General features: G+C 56.2%; 1 protein-coding gene across 3 annotated transcripts in view; it reads left to right on the top strand.

Annotated features, from left to right (window-relative positions):
* The window catches only part of LOC133354622 (breast cancer anti-estrogen resistance protein 3 homolog), a 126,605-nt gene that overhangs the window by 85,019 nt on the left and 25,477 nt on the right, over positions 1–16,109 (top strand). The window contains exon 1 of one of the 3 annotated variants that reach the window (XM_061571622.1): positions 9,756–10,231. The exons of the other annotated variants lie outside the window; for them this stretch is intronic. Coding sequence (XP_061427606.1) covers positions 10,163–10,231 — 69 coding nt within the window. The 5' untranslated portion in view covers positions 9,756–10,162. Of the gene's footprint in view, positions 1–9,755; positions 10,232–16,109 lie in introns of those variants that run through there. 3 annotated transcript variants of the gene reach the window in all.

The raw sequence follows: 16,109 nt of genomic DNA, 5'->3' as shown, positions 1-16,109 counted from the left end.
CGCGGAAGAAACTCCAGCGCGAGGAATTGTTCCGTGCAATTGCGTAATTAGCATGAGAAAGGGGGGGGGGGGGCGCCGGGGGTGGGGGGGCGGTTGAACGAGGGGGTGTAGGGAGTGACAGTGGGGGTGATGATGGGGGGTGAGGATGGGGGGTGAGGTTTAGACGCTGGGACAAGCGTGCGATTGTGGTCTGGGTTTCCGCGCTGCCACCGGCGATGCTTCTGCTGCTGTGCTGCTCGTCACAGAGAACGGTGGCGCAGGGGTTAGCGCGCTGCGCTACGGATCCCGCTCACGGCCAGCTTGAACCAGTGCTGGGCCTCCCCTAGGTTGACTCAGTGGCGTGTAAAGATATATAACCTTTAGCAGACTGTTGGGGCAAGTGCTGTATAAAGACAGGGCATGGCACACAAGAGGGTGGGTGGCCAGCACCACGCCCGGCCGCCTTTGTCTCCCCAGTGGTGGTATTCACACACCGCACCTGGAAACTCATTTGAGGCCGAGACGACCTAAGCGAGGCCCAGGACCGGTTCAGATCATCGTCACCGGTGTTGGCCGTGAGCGGGAATCGAACCCGTGTCGCCGGGTTCGTAGCGCAGCGCGCTAACCGCTACACTACCGCTCTCCACAACAACATGCACACACACACACACCATCACACACAGACACACACCATCACACACACGCACAGACACACCTCCCCCACCCAACAGCACACTCTCACTCTCGGGCTGCCACTGAAAGGCCTCATTTGATCTCGGTGGGGTCGGCGCGGGGAGGGAAATGGTAGACGGCGCCGATTGAGACGTCCAGCCTTTGACTGGGGGGGGGGGGCGGGGGGTTGGGGTGAGGGGGGAGGGTTCCACTCTGTTGCCCCCCCCCCCTTCTCCCCCCCCTTCTCCCCCCCCCTTCTCTCTCTCACGCACAAAGCGTCGAGTAGATGACGGCACCGCGGGCGCGGAATGTGCGGAATCGGGCGTTGGGTCGCGGCGCTGCGTCGTGAAGCCACGCAAGCAGCTGCTTCTGTGGGGGTGCCCCCCCCCCCCACACTCCACCTCCACCACCCCCCCCCCCCCCGGGACGCACGGCTGATGCGTTCACGCGCTACGTAGCCGGGGGGGGGGGGGGCGGTGGGGGGGCTGCGCTCATGTTTTATTTAACACGAGCTTGACTAGCCGGCATCGCCCGGGACTTGGATTCTTGTCTTGGATTAATAGACGGCCTACGCGGAGGGTTTGGGGGGGGGGGTGCGTGACGTCAGCAGGCACACTGCGTGACGCTGCCGCATACGGGTGACATCACAGATGTGACGTCACAGATGTGACGTCACCGCTCACTTGCCGTGCAAAATATATCCATTATTGCACCCCCCCCCCCCCCCCCACAAAAAAAGTATATTTTTATACTTTTTTCAATGTGTACAGTCTGGAAGCTACCCACATGGCAAATTTCAAGTTTGTTGCATGTCGGGAAGTATGCTAAGCATTTCGAACAGACACACATATTCACAAATTTCCCGTTTATATCTATAGATTGTTGTTACGATCTGTCTCTCTGTGTGTCCGGGACACAACCAGAAGCACCCGGGGTGATTTTATTTTTATTTTTGGGGGTGGCCATCGTTTTGCGCGGTCGGGGGCCTCTGAGAATGCACTGGCCGCACGCATTGTGCCCTGTTTTGAAACATAAGAAACGGTGTTAAGATGCTCAAACACCAAAGAGGAAAAATTTTGCGAAGGAGTCAAGTTTCTGCAATAACCACAGACTCACGCAGAGAGACTGCAGTGTAGTGAGGTGATGGTGTCCGAACGGGACTATTCCATCATTTGGTGACAGTGTGCTGAGGAGCGCAATGCACAAAGAGACAATATAGTTTTGTGTCCATAGTAAAATAACCCTCACGACACTGCGCCCGGCAACGCGGCGAAGATGAATTCCGTCACATCACACGACCAGGGAGACGGGAGATGGCCGGAGAGTCGGGGGGGGGAAGGATGGGTGGTGGGGGGGGATGGGTGGTGGGGGGGGGGGGAGCCCAAATTTCATCCAGCAGTGGCTAGAACACGACCCGTGATGACGGTATTAGTAGTGTCAGTAGTAATATAAACACACGAGTTGACGCGGAGTGAACCGGGGACCCCGAGACCGGCAATATCTGGGCATGGGGGGGTGGAAGAGTAAAAAAATGAAAAAATAAAAAAATAAAATTCAGCGCATCCACTTGAAAGGAAATCTCTCGGCATAGGGGAAGCGTTGTGTGTACCGATACAGAGCCCCCACCGCCCCCCCCCCCCCCCGTGCCGTGCGACACCAAGGCCCTCGTGTCGTCAGATACAGAACGCCGCTTTGTGTGTCGCCGCGGGGGGGGCACGCGGGGAGGATGGGTGGTGGGGGGGGGCAGAGCGCAGAGCGGTCACCGCCGGGGAAGACTCAACGTCGCACCGCCGGCGGCGGCCGAACGATGGCCACGTTTGGAAGCGGAGTAAGATGAAGACGATGAAGATGATGACGGAGGAGATGAAGACAAAGGAGATGCAGAAGACGATGAATTAGAAGAAGACTAAAACCAACGCGTACCCATCGTAATCCGTGATCGACCCTAAAAAAAATGTCTCAAGTTTTTTTCCCGCCGCTCAAATGATTTTTGCAGACCCTGCAGGGCAAAGTGGGTGGCAATTCCACGTTACTCTGGTCAGCGGCGGTGGATGAGTGCATTCATAGGAAAGCCAACATCGATGGACTACTCACCCACCCCTCCCCCCTGCGCAAAGTGCTACTTTATTTTAACTGACCCCGGAGGGAGTGATGATGGGTTGAGTGAACCCTTCCCACCCCCAGCAGCGGATGCATCGTGACTGCCGCTGCCGATGATGATGGCGATGAGCGGTCCCATCCACCTCTGGCTTGCGAGCTATGCCGCAGACCGCAGATTATACTGGTTGGAACCTCCTGGTTACACCAGCCCACAGGGGATTATTGTGTCCGTCCGTCGTGCAGGGAGAGGCTGGGTGGGGAGGGAGGGAATGGGTGGGGAGGGGAGGGTGGGGAGGGGAGGGTGGGGAGGGGAGGGTGGGGAGGGGCTGGGTGGGGAGGGGCTGGGTGGGGAGGGGCTGGGTGTGGGTGGGAGGGGTGGGGCTGGGTGGGGGGTGGGAGGGGTGGGGCTGGGTGGGGAGGGGCTGCTCACCCCGTGGTGCCCTTATAAAACTCAACGTTTAACCTACTCACGCCGGCTTGTGCCCGCCCTCACAGTCGGGCATATTTGCGGAATACACCACGCCGCCGTTGACCCTGCAGGCCATTGACCGAGCAACCCAACGTTCCTACCAGCTCCCTCCGCAGCAGGGATGTGTTACGGCGGCACGGACGTCGCACAGAAGCGCGCACCCCCCAACGTAAGCGACGTTGGCGGCGGTGAGCAAACTTGTTCCAGCTTTAACTGCTTCGTATTGATTTTTAAATATAGCAGGCTCCATCGATTTATGAAAAAACAAAAATATAGTACATTTTATAGATTTTTTTTAAGCGTACATCGGACTAAACGACTGTTCATAACTCACCCTGATCTGCCCCCCCCCCCTCCATCGTTCACCAATCGGCACTGACCAGCGTGGTGAAGTATGGTCACACAACCACAACCCCCCCCCCCACCCCCAGCGTGCATCACAAAGTGGCTCACATGACCACTGAGAGAGAATCAGAATCTCCGTTCAGAATCTTTATCCCGGAGAAATCCGATGACCCATGAAGCTCTTTTCACGGTATCACCCAGAGTCGAGCCGTTGGTGGAAATTCCACGTTCGTATGACAGGGATGAACATGTCCATAGGACAGTTTATCCAGCAGCGGATTGACAAGAAAAAATGATCAGACCAGAAGTCAAGTCTTATCCATGATTCACGAAAGGTGGTATACTTGTGATCTTAACCACGTGATCTTTGACTGCAAACACGTGACAGCATTTGGTGACCTGGGCTCTGTGCCTCATCATAGCCGGTGCGGTGGAGGTGCCGGAGAATTCCATGAATACCGCGCCCGGTCGAAAGGGGTCACAGTGAGCTGCGCGCGCACGTGGTGACGAGCGTGCACGTGTAGACGCGCGTGCACGTGTTGACGCGCGTGCACGTGTTGACGCGCGTGCACGTGTTGACGCTCTGGTAGTGTGCGGGGTGGCGGTGGCGGACCGATCGGTGGTGCCGCGCTACGAACCCCCGACGACCCGAGTTCGATTCCCGCTCGTGGCCGCCAATGCCGGTGACGAATATCTGAACCCAGTCCTAGGCCTCCCCTAGGTCGACTCGGCCTTTAATGAGTTTCTGGTTCGGCCTGTAAGTAACGTCAGCGCTGGGCGGGGGGGGGGGGGGGGGGGGACAAAGGCGGCCGGGCGTGGAGTTGGCCACCCACCGCCTCGTGTGCTGTGCCGGCCTTCGTTTGTGCTGCTCGTGAACGGCACTTGCCCCAACATCCTGTGGAAGGCTACACGGGGCATCTTTGTCTTTGTGTGTCAAGATACTTGTCTGCAGTGGAGGGGAAATTCATTCGCAGCTCAGGCAGACACCCAGTCCCTCCTCTGCGCCGTTTAACGCGGTCGGCTACGTACGGTGCAGAAGAAGTCCAACATACGTACGTACAACGCGGCTCAATATCTCTCGCATCGCGCTTGACCGGGCAGTTATTCTGACTCGGAGATATTAAACCGGTTCCTGTCATAGGAACGTGGAAATTCCACGACTGGCTCAGGCCAGCCAGCAGAGATGACCAGCAACAGATTTCTCGTTCGAACGCACGACCGTTTTTTGTTGACTTTTTTTTTTACTAATATTACTTCGAAAAGGAAAGTAGCTCTTGCGCCGACAGATTTCTTGCCAAAGGAAATGTGAAATTTCCCGACATCCGCCCGTCCGTCCGTCCGCCCGCACGTCCTGGCTGCCAGCGGCGAGGGACCCGCCCTCTGGCCCGCGCGAGCGTTGCCCAAGTTCACGGTCCAGAGGTCGCGGGCGGATCATCACGACGGCGCGCGTTGCGCAATCGACATCCACGCGCCGCCTCCACGTGTTTGCATTGTTGCTCACGCACGTGACGCACGCGTCATGCGCGTGCGTCACGCGCGTGTGTCACGCGCGTGTGTCACGCGCGCATCTGCCGGGGATTCGAGAATGCGGCCGGTCACGCTCCCCCCCTCCTCCTCCTCGCCCCCGCACCTGCCGGCGGCTGAGTTGGAGTTCCCACACAGGTGCGGCGCTGTGCGATGGGGGTGGGGGGGGCGTCCGCTACTTCCCCATCGTTTATTTAACTCGAGCCGATGAACATAATAAAAAATCACTCGAGCAAAGAATTTCACTTCGGCTTTTGCTGCTTCTCCGCTGCAAGCGGCCGGGCGGCGACTCAACGGAGAGCGGCGAGGTCATGCCCAGGAATCCCCGCTCCTACGCGCGGTCCGTGAGCTTCCCGTTTGATTTACAAAACATGAATCGACACCCCCGTAGCCTATTCTGTAGGACGCGCGACTGCGTGATTCACTTTCGCCGAGCGTTAGCCCTGCTGACTGCGTTGTGTACGTACTGGATATGAAGCTTTCGTGACTGCAGGAATCCATACTTTTTGTATGTACGTTGAACTTCTTTCACACCGTATGTAGCCAACCGCGCTAATCGGAGGTGCGAGAGAAAGGCAACAAACTATGGGTCTCTGTGTGAGTGTGTCTCTCTGTGAGTCTATGGGTCTCTTTGTGAGTCTATGGGTCTCTGTGTGAGTCTATGGGTCTCTGTGTGAGTCTATGGATCTGTGTGTGAGTCTGTGGGTCTTTGTGTGAGTCTGTGGGTCTCTGTGTGAGTCTGTGAGTCTCTGTGTGAGTCTATGGGTCTCTGTGTGAGTCTATGGGTCTCTGTGTGAGTCTATGGGTCTGTGTGTGAGTCTATTGGTCTGTGTGTGAGTATGGGTCTCTTTGTGAGTCTATGGGTCTCTCTGTGAGTCTATGGGTCTCTGTGTGAGTCTATGGGTCTCTGTGTGAGTCTATGGGTCTCTCTGTGAGTCTAGGTGTGTATGTTGAACTTTTTTCGCACCGTACATAGTCAGCCGTGCTAATCGAAGGTGCGGGAAACCCCCTGCCACCCCCACCTCGTTTGACTAAAATCGCGCCTTAAGACGCAACTTATGCTTAAGAGCTGTTCTACATTTCTTGAATCCTTAGTTTTGGGGTTGGGCTGTATTGGCGTGAGCCTGCGCGTGTGTGTGTGTGTGCGTCTGCTTTGTACAGCGTGGGGAGCGGTGGTGTAGCGGTTAGCGTGCTGCACCACGACCCCGACGACCCGAGTTCGATTCCCGCTCACGGCCACCAACTTGAGTGTCGAACATCTGAACCGGTCCTGGGCCTACCCTAGGTTGATTAGGCCTCAAATGAGTACCTGGCGAGGTGTGCAGTAAACATCGCCACTGGGGAGACAAAGGCGGCCGGGCGTGGTGCTGACCACCCACCTCCCTCGTGTGCCTTCATAGGTGCTGCTCGCTAACCGCACTTGCCCCAACAGTCTGCAAAGGCTCTACGGGGGATCTTTGTCTTTGTTTTGTAGAGCGTCTTATGACCTCCAGGTAAAAGGTACTTTGTGTAAATTTTTACAACGCATTCTCCCCCAGTATATGTATCTGCCCATATATCTACCAGTCTCAAGGTAAGCCATTAGTGAGCAGGGGCTGAGACCATTTAACTCGGCACAAATTAAAACCCCGTTTAATCGTTAACTCAGTCCACGTAATTATACGAGTCTACGGGTCCGCGTGTGAGTGTGTGTGTCTGTGGCCGGGAGCGGTGGTGTAGTGGTCATCGCTCTGCGCTTACGAAAACGGCGACCCGAGTTCGATTCCCGCTCATGGCCAACACCAGTGACGATTGTCTGGACCGGGCCTGTGGCAACACTAGATCGACTCAGCCTCAAAATGAGTACCCGCTGCGGTGTGTAAACATCGCCACTAGGGTGACAAAGGCGGCCGGGCGTAGTTGCTGGCCACCCCCTCCCCCTCGTGTGCCGTGCCGGCCTTCATAGGTGCTGCTCGCTAACAGCACTTGCCCCAACAGTCTGTTAAGGTTATACGGGTTATCTTTGTCTTTGTGTCTATGGCTTCTCTTACGAATCTCTCTTTAGATCATGTGCATCACTTTGTGATCCTTTACGGGTCTCCGTGCGAGTCATCAGAATATTATATACAGAGTGCTTAAAGATGTTTTTAACACTTCTATGGGATTACTATCGTTTTTAATGGAAAAAATAACGGATAATACTACACCGCAACATGATAACAAATGTCATGTTTATACTCTTAGGTTGTTTCGGTAAAGTCACGTAGGTAAAAAATAAAATTAAAAGTTAATAAAAGTAATACTGAAAATAAAATAATAAATCACGACGTTTCGGAGGCAACACAAGTCTCCGTCATCAGGTGGGACCGTCACAGCTAAAATTACTGCATCAAGTGAGGAAAATTCCAAAAGACCAGCCCTTAAATACAAGTTAAGGGGGGAGGGGCTTATTTGAATGTGGTAACCAGGGAATGGAACGTGGGGGTGGTGAGCGGGGCTACAAGACTTTACCTAAAAAACCTAATAGTATGAATCCTTGCAGTCACGAAAGCTTCAAATCTAAAAGTCATCTTTATAGCTTCGGAAAGTCAAAGAGTCTCCCACTTGTTCACCATCGTTGTCACCACGCGCGCCCTGGCATCTCCTCCAGGTGGTCTCCAGAGCCCGGGGCAGCGCATTGCTCGCGGCGTCGTTGCAAATTCTCAGAAGCGTTCACATTCTTGAGCGTTTGAAGCGCCCCTGTGTGTGTGCATATATCTAATAAGCGACAGCTGAAGCCGTCGAAATCGACGCACTCCGCAACGCGGATTCATCGGTGCCGGCTCAGCGACCCTGACCCCTGGAAGTTGACCCCGGGCGAGATGAGAGCGCTGCTGTGCAGATGCCACGGCCCACAGAAGTTGGCAGGGTCAGATTTCACTTCACATCCAATTTCTCTCTCCCGGCCACCGCCGCTTGCGAGAGCCGCGATCTTCGGAGGAACGGAACAAAAAAAAGTCACGGTCGCAAACTTCCGCTGTCAACAACAACAACAATCGACAAACAAAGAAATGTCTAGATTTGAAACTTTCGTGACTGCAAGGATTCATATTCTTAGGTTTTTTCGGTAAAGTCACGTAGGTAAAACATAAAAATTAATAAAAGTAAAATAAAATTTAAATCACGACGTTTCGGAGACAACACAAGCTTCCGTCTTCAGGTGGAACCGTCACATCCCGACAGCTGTATCAAGTAAATGAGAGATTGCAGGAGCTACCATATCTCATTTACTTGATACAGCTGTCGGGATGTGACGGTTCCACCTGAAGACGGAAGCTTGTGTTGCCTCCGAAACGTCGTGATTTTTATTTTATTTTACTTTTATTAATTTTAATGTTTTACCTACGTGACTTTACCGAAAAAACCTAAGAATATAAACAAATATTTTTGTAATCCCTTGAAAGGGGGGGGGGGGGGGGGGAACGCGACCCCAAACGCAGGAGACTTACAGGTGGCAAGGTTGTAGCTCCACGTGACCCTCAGTGGCTGGACTCGCTCGGGCGATTCCAAGCGCGCGCGTGTGCGTGTGCGTGCGTGTGTACGCTCGTGCGTGTGCGTGCGTACATGTGCGTGCGTGTGTGTGCGTGTGTGTGCGCGCGTGTGTGTGTACGTGCGTGTGTGTGCGTGTGTGTGTACGTGCGTGTGTGTGCGCGTGCGTGTGTGTGCGTGTGTACGCTCGTGCGTGTGCGTGCGTACATGTACGTGCGTGTGTGTGCGTGTGTGTGCGCGCGTGTGGGTGTACGTGCGTCTGTGTGCATGTGTACGTGTGCGCGCGTGTTTGTACGTGCGTGTGTGTGCGTGCGTGCGTGTGTGTGCGTGTGTGTGCGCGCGTGTGCGTGTAAGTGCGTGCATGTGCGCGCGTGCGTGTGTACGTGCGTGTGTGTACGTGCGTCTGTGTGCATGTGTACGTGTGCGCGCGTGTTTGTACGTGCGTGTGTGTGCGTGCGTGTGTGTGCATGCGTGCGTGTGTGTACGTGCGTGTGTACGTTCGCGTGTGTGTGTGTACGTGTGCGTGCGTGTGCATGCATGCGTGCGTGCGCGTGCGTGTGTGTGTGTGCGTGCGTGTGTATGTGTGTGTGTGCATGCGTGTGTGTGCGTGCGTGCGTCTGAAGCCGGGGAGGAGTAGCATTTAAACAGCCGTCAATACCCCGCACTCTCTCCCTCGCTCCCTCCCTCTCTCACACACTCCTCCCTCCCTCTCTCTGCCTCTCTCTCTTCTTTACGATCAGAGGAAACAAGAAGATGCTCGGTGTAGTCGGCACTTTGCTTCGTTCATCATTTCGGTTTTTTAAAATGCTTTGCTTTATGTAAACCCCCTTTTTAAATGATAGATTTCACGCTCTGCTCTTTCACGCCCTCCCTCTCTCTCACGCACTCTCAATCTCTCCCTCCCTTCCTCTCATTCTCTCTCTCCTCCCCCCCTCTCTCTCACGCACTCTCAATCTCTCCCTCCCTTCCTCTCATTCTCTCTCTCTCATTCTCTCCCTCCCTCTCACGCTCTCTCTCTCATTCTCTCTCTCCCTCCTTCTCACGCACTCTCTCCCTCGCCCCCCCTCCCTCTCACGCACTCTCTCTCTCTCTCTCATTCTCTCTCTCCCTCGCTCCCCCTCCCTCTCACGCTCTCATTCTCTCTCTCTCCCTCCCTCTCACGCTCTCCCTGTCCCTCTCTCTCTCCCTCTCCTCCACCGCCGCCACGAGACGTCACACTTCGCCATGGGCAACGGGCGCAATGTTCCGCGTTTCGTGCGACGTTAGCGCAGCGTCTTCGCAGGCGGGCGGGCAGCGAAGCCCCTTCACGAGCCCCCTTCACGAGCCCCCTTCACGCCGCCCGAGCGTCGTCCGTCATCGCTGATCCCTTTAACCCCGCCACGATTGGCTCCCCGTCGACGTTTGCCGGCGAGGTTTTTTTTATTTTCTTAATTTTTTTTTTAAAACTTCACGACGCGTTCCTCGGTGTCGCGAGCGACGCTACCTCCCTCCGTCCTCCTCCTCGTCATCGTCATCCTCCTCCTCCCTCGCATCATCGTCGTCGATGACACCGGCGTCGCCCGCTCCATGGCCGGGCACTTTGACGCGCCGCGGAGGAGAGGGAGGCACAGCTACCCGAGCGCGAAGCGTCACGCGGTGAGTGCGCAGAGACTTTCCCCGCTTGCGGAATAGATTACGTTACAACAACAACAAAAAATTCATCGATCGCGCGTTTCATATTTGTTTTAGTTAAGGCCACGTCCCGGCGTGACGCCGCTGTTGACGGTGGTGGCGGTGACGACGATGGTGATGGAGACGATGACACGTGGCTTCATGCACTCACTGAATGATTTGCGGGCCGGTCGTTGATAGACCGGAGGAGGTGGCACAGCCCACAGTGAGAGGAGGTGGAGGTGTTACGTGGGGTGGTGTGAAGGTGTTACGTGGGGTGGTGGTGCAGGTGGAGGTGTCACGTGGGGCGGTGGTGCAGGTGGAGGTGTTAGGGGGAGTTATGGTGCAGGTGTAGGTGTCATGGGGAGCGGTGGTGTAGGTGTAGGTGTTACGTGGGCGGTGGTGCAGGTGCAGGTGTCACGTGGGGCGGTGGTGCAGGTGGAGGTGTTAGGGGGAGCGGTGGTGCAGGTGGAGGTGTCACGGGGGGCGGTGGTGTAGGTGGAGGTGTTAGGGGGAGCGGTGGTGTAGGTGGAGGTGTTAGGGGGAGCGGTGGTGCAGGTGCAGGTGTCACGTGGGGCGGGTGGTGCAGGTGGAGGTGTTAGGGGGAGTGGTGGTGCAGGTGGAGGTGTTAGGGGGAGCGGTGGTGCAGGTGGAGGTGTTACGGTGGGCGGTGGTGCAGGTGGAGGTGTCACGTGGGGCGGTGGTGCAGGTGGAGGTGTTACGGTGGGCGGTGGGTGCAGGTGCAAGTGGAGGTGTCACGTGGGCGGTGGTGCAGGTGTCACGTGGGGTGGTGGTGCAGGTGCAGGTGTCACGTGGGGCGGTGGTGCAGGTGGAGGTGTTACGGGGGGCGGTGGTGGAGGTGTTAGGGGGAGCGGTGGTGCAGGTGGAGGTGTCATGGGGAGCGGTGGTGGAGGTGTTAGGGGGAGCGGTGGTGCAGGTGGAGGTGTTACGTGGGCGGTGGTGCAGGTGTCACGTGGGGCGGTGGTGCAGGTGGAGGTGTTATGGGGGGCGGTGGTGCAGGTGGAGGTGTTAGGGGGGAGCGGTGGTGCAGGTGGAGGTGTTACGTGGGGCGGTGGTGCAGGTGGAGGTGTCACGTGGGGCGGTGGTGCAGGTGGAGGTGTCACGTGGAGCGGTGGTGCAGGTGGAGGTTTCACGTGGGGCGGTGGTGCAGGTGGAGGTGTCACGTGGGGTGGTGGTGCAGGTGGAGGTGTCGCGTGGGGCGGTGGTGCAGGTGGAGGTGTCACGTGGGGTGGTGGTGCAGGTGGAGGTGTCACGTGGGGCAGTGGTGCAGAGTGTTGGGGAGTGTGTGGAGAGCGGTGGTGCAGCGGTTAGCGAGCCGAGTTCCATTCCAGCTCACGGCCAACACAGCTGACGATTAACTTGACCGGTCGTGGGCCTCCCCTGGGTCGACTCAGCCTCAAATGAGTACCTGGTGCGGTGTGTGGTAAACATCGCCACTGGGGAGACAAAGGCGGCCGGGGCCTGGTTGTTGGCCGCCCGCTCGTGTGCCGTGCTCGCTAACAGCACTTGCCCCAACGGCCTGTTCAGGCTATACGGGCGATCTTTGTCTTTGTGGCGCGTACCGTGTGCGCGTGTGTGGATATCTGTTCTGAGAGTCGCCAATCCAGGCCCCAGGGATGACCGGCTGAGACTAATTCCCGGGATCACCTTTTGTTGCCGTCCGTGAGCGGAGTTTCCACTTCACCGTGTGGGATGCAAAGCGAGTCACGGGTGGTGCCAAGGATGACGGCTTCGGTGCCCTCCCAGTGATTCCGAACGATTGCGTCATGGCTTGTTTGTTGTGGGCGCGTGTGTGTGTGTGGATGTGTGTGTGTGTAGATGTGTGTGTGTGGATGTGTGTGTATGTGTGTGTGTGTGGATGTGTGTGTGGATGTGTGTGTGTGTGGATGTGTGTGTGTGGATGTGTGTGTGGATGTGTGTGTGGATGTGTGTGTGTGTGGATGTGTGTGTGTGTATGTGTGTGTGGATGTGTGTGTGTGGATGTGTGTGTGTGTGGATGTGTGTGAGTGTGTGGATGTGTGTGTGGATGTGCGTGTGTGTGGATGTGTGTGTGTAGATGTGTGTGTGTAGATGTGTGTGTGTGGATGTGCGCGTGTGTGTGTGGATGTGTGTGTGTGGATGTGTGTGTCTGTGGATGTGTGTGGATGTGTGGATGTGCGTGGTTGTGCGCATGTGTGTGGAGTACCTCGTGTGGTGTGTTAACATTACCACTGGGGAGACAAAGGCGGCCGGGCGTGCTGTTAGCCACCAACCCCTCGTGTGCCGTGGCGGCCTTCATAGGTGCTCGCTCATAGCACTTTCCCCAACAGTCTGTTCAGGCTATACAGGGGATCTTTGCCTTTGTGTGTGGATGTGCGTGTGTGTGTGTGTGGGTTGACAGTCCACCCATGGCACCTGGGGTCTTGTCCCGTAACCTCCTGAGTACTAGATTCTTAGTGCACCTGGCCTGGCACAGGTGCAGTGGTAGGTATTGGTGTGTGTGTGTGGGGAGCGGTAGTGTAGGGGTTAGTGCGCTGTGAACCCGACGACCCGAGTTCGATTACCGCTCACAAACAATAATAAAGGTGGCGTATATTTGGTCAGGTGTTGGGCCTCCCCTAGGTCAACTTAGCCTTAAATGAGTACCTGGTGCGATGAATAAAGATCACCACGAGGGAGACAAAGGCGGCCGGGCGCGGTGCTGGCTACCCCACGCCCTCGTGTGCCGTGCCGGTCTTAATAGGCGCTGCTCGCGAACAGCACTTGGACCCGGCAGTCTGTTGAGCCTACACGGGGGATCTTTGTCTTTGTTTTTTGGGGATGTGGATGGGTATTCTTAGGTTTTTTCGGTAAATTCACGTAGGTAAAAACATTAAAAAGTAAAATAAAATAAAAATCACGACGTTTCGGGGGCAACACAAGCTTCCGTCTTCAGGTGGTACCGTCACAGCCACGACAGCTGTATCAAGTAAATGAGAGATCACAAGAAATATATATACGGGGTGGTATTTCTTGTGATCTCTCATTTACTTGATACAACTGTCGTGGCTGTGACGGTTCCACCTGAAGACGGAAGCTTGTGTTGCCTCCGAAACGTCGTGATTTTTATTTTATTTTACTTTTTAATGTTTTTACCTACGTGACTTTACCGAAAAAACCTAAGAATATGAATCATTGCAATCACGAAAGCTTCAAATCTAGAATTAATGTGGATGGGTAGTTGTTAAGTAGGTCAAGGCACAGCCGTGCAATTTCCGGCTCGCTCCACTGCCGTCGGAAGCGGCCAAACACTCGACGGAGCCCTCGCAGAGGCCTCTCTCGAGAGAGGGCATTTGGCCTACTCTTCCACGGCAGCGCTGTGCCCACACTTTACCCCACGGCGCACGCGACCTGCCGGTGGGAGGCGGGGGTGGAGGGGTGAGGATTTGAAGATTTTAGGAATCCCGTGCCGTCGTTTCGGCTGCCGCGCCTGGAGGTTGAATCGAACCGGTGGACCTCCGGTTTGGCAGGGGGTGGGGGAGGGGGGCAGTGCCTAAGCTAGTGCATATGTTGTTATAAAGGGGTCCTACATAAAATACAACACTAATTAAAAAAAACATGAATGTTTAACTTGCACAGTAAAGTAATTGTATTTTTTCATTTGCTATACAGCTAGATAATACGACAAATCGCTAACCTTACACACCGAGTCGTTCGTAAAAGTTGAAGGCGGTATAGTACTATAGTAATAGAGCAAGTGCAGAATCACCGAACCGGAATTGATATCTTGAAAGCATTTAGCACGGGGCCCTTGAAAGTGCGGGGGCCCCGTAGCATTATGTAGCTACTTGTGCTACTAGGATATAATCCGGCACTGGGGGGGGGGGTGGGGTGGCAGCTGTACTGTACGATCCATCAGGCCCAACGCGGTGTACGTTGAACTTCTTTCGCACCGTACGTAGCCAAGCGTGCTGATCGTAGGTGCGGGCCTGCGACTCGGAGTTTAGCGTCCACGCCTTCACTCGGGGCCCCTCTCTCACGCGCTATGGAGGAAGGAGGGACCTTGCCAGGAACGTCGCCTGCTGTTATATATTTATACATATTTATATTTCGTAGCTTTTCAAGCGGCACAACAACAACAACCGCCGCTAAGTGGCGGTGACGTCACCGGGAAGTGTCGAAGGATCTCTGCTAGCAGGGGAGTCTATCCCCAGTGACCTCCTCCTGCACCTAGCCTGGCACCGCAGTCACCCCACGGCGCCTGCGTCGGTTCCGTGACCTCCTCCTGCACCTAGCCTGGCACCGCAGTCAACCCATGGCGCCTCGGTCCGTTCCGTGACCTCGTGCACCTAGCCTGGCACCGCAGTCAACCCACGCCGCCTCGGTCCATTCCGTGACATCCTCGTGCACCTAGCCTGGCACCACAGTCAACTCATGGCGCCTCGGTCCGTCCCGTGACTTCCTCGTGCACCTAGCCTGACACCACAGTCAACCCACGGCGCCTGGGTCTGTCCCGTGACTTCCTCGTGCACCTAGCCTGGCACCGCAGTCACCCCACGGCAGCCCGGTCCGTTCCGTGACCTCCTCGTGCACCTAGCCTGGCACCGCAGTCACCCCACGGCAGCCCGGTCCGTTCCGTGACCTCCTCGTGCACCTAGCCTGGCACCGCAGTCATCCCACGCCGCCTCGGTCTGTCCCCAGTGACCTCCTCCTGCACCTAGCCTGGCACCGCAGTCACCCCACGGCGCCCGGGGCCCGTTCCGTGACCTCCTCCTGCACCTAGCCTGGCACCGCAGTCACCCCACGGCACCTCGGTCTGTCCCCAGTGACCTCCTCGTGCACCTAGCCTGGCACCGCAGTCAACCCATGGCGCCTGTGACCGTTCCGTGACTTCCTCGTGCACCTAGCCTGGCACCGCAGTCACCCCACGGCGCCTGTGACTGTTCCGTGACCTCGTGCACCTAGCCTGGCACCGCAGTCAACCCACGGCGCCTGGGCCCGTTCCGTGACCTCGTGCACCTAGCCTGGCACCGCCGTCAACCCACGGCACCTCGGTCTGTCCCCAGTGACCTCCTCGTGCACCTAGCCTGGCACCGCAGTCACCCCACGGCGCCTGGGCCCGTTCCGTGACCTCGTGCACCTAGCCTGGCACCGCCGTCAACCTACGGCACCTGGGTTCTCTTGTTATCGACACGGAACTCGCCGAGTTTGTTTGATGCCCTTTGCACCGTGAACTGTTCATGAGCAGCAGCAGCAGCATGTCCGTGTGTGTGCGTTGCACTTCTTTCGCACCGTACGTAGCCAAGCGCGCCTTACACTTGTTAGAATCGCACTGTGTGTTCAAGCAGCAGCAGCAGCAGCAGGAAGCAGCGCCACCCAAACAAACATTATTTTAAACAACGAAATTAAAATAACAAAATCTCGTCGGGCTGCGAGAGCGTTAGGAATATCATCATCATCGTCATTATTGATGTTACAATAAGACTACAAAGTGCGTGAACAGCGGGCATGGATGTGAGAGGGGCGTTGGGGACGCTTGTGAAAGATTAAGGCAGAATATTCAGAAACTTCTGCTGGGGGCGATGCTGGTGGCAGTGGCAGTGATCCTAAAATTTCCATCTTTTCGAATAGGGCACTAAACCCTTTAACGCCACGGCCAATCCCATAAACCCAAACCCACCCAGCCCCCCACCCTGTTGTAAGCGTTGTCACAGGATGCCCCCCCTCCTACTCCTCCTCGACACCAACAAGGCGCGTAATGAAATCGCCGCCTAAGTGTGTGGCGTAACCGGACATTTGCTGCTGCTACTGCTGCCACGGTGGTTGCCATGGAGACCAGCAGCAGCAGCACCCCATCCGACCCCACAGAATCTCAGCAGCCTCC

Source organism: Lethenteron reissneri, chromosome 48 (assembly GCF_015708825.2).
Source record: "Lethenteron reissneri isolate LAM-NWPU_2019-01 chromosome 48, ASM1570882v1, whole genome shotgun sequence".
In the NCBI taxonomy this organism is placed as follows: domain Eukaryota; kingdom Metazoa; phylum Chordata; class Hyperoartia; order Petromyzontiformes; family Petromyzontidae; genus Lethenteron; species Lethenteron reissneri.
Note: the sequence above shows the minus strand (reverse complement) of the source record. Positions and strands in the feature narration are given on the sequence as shown.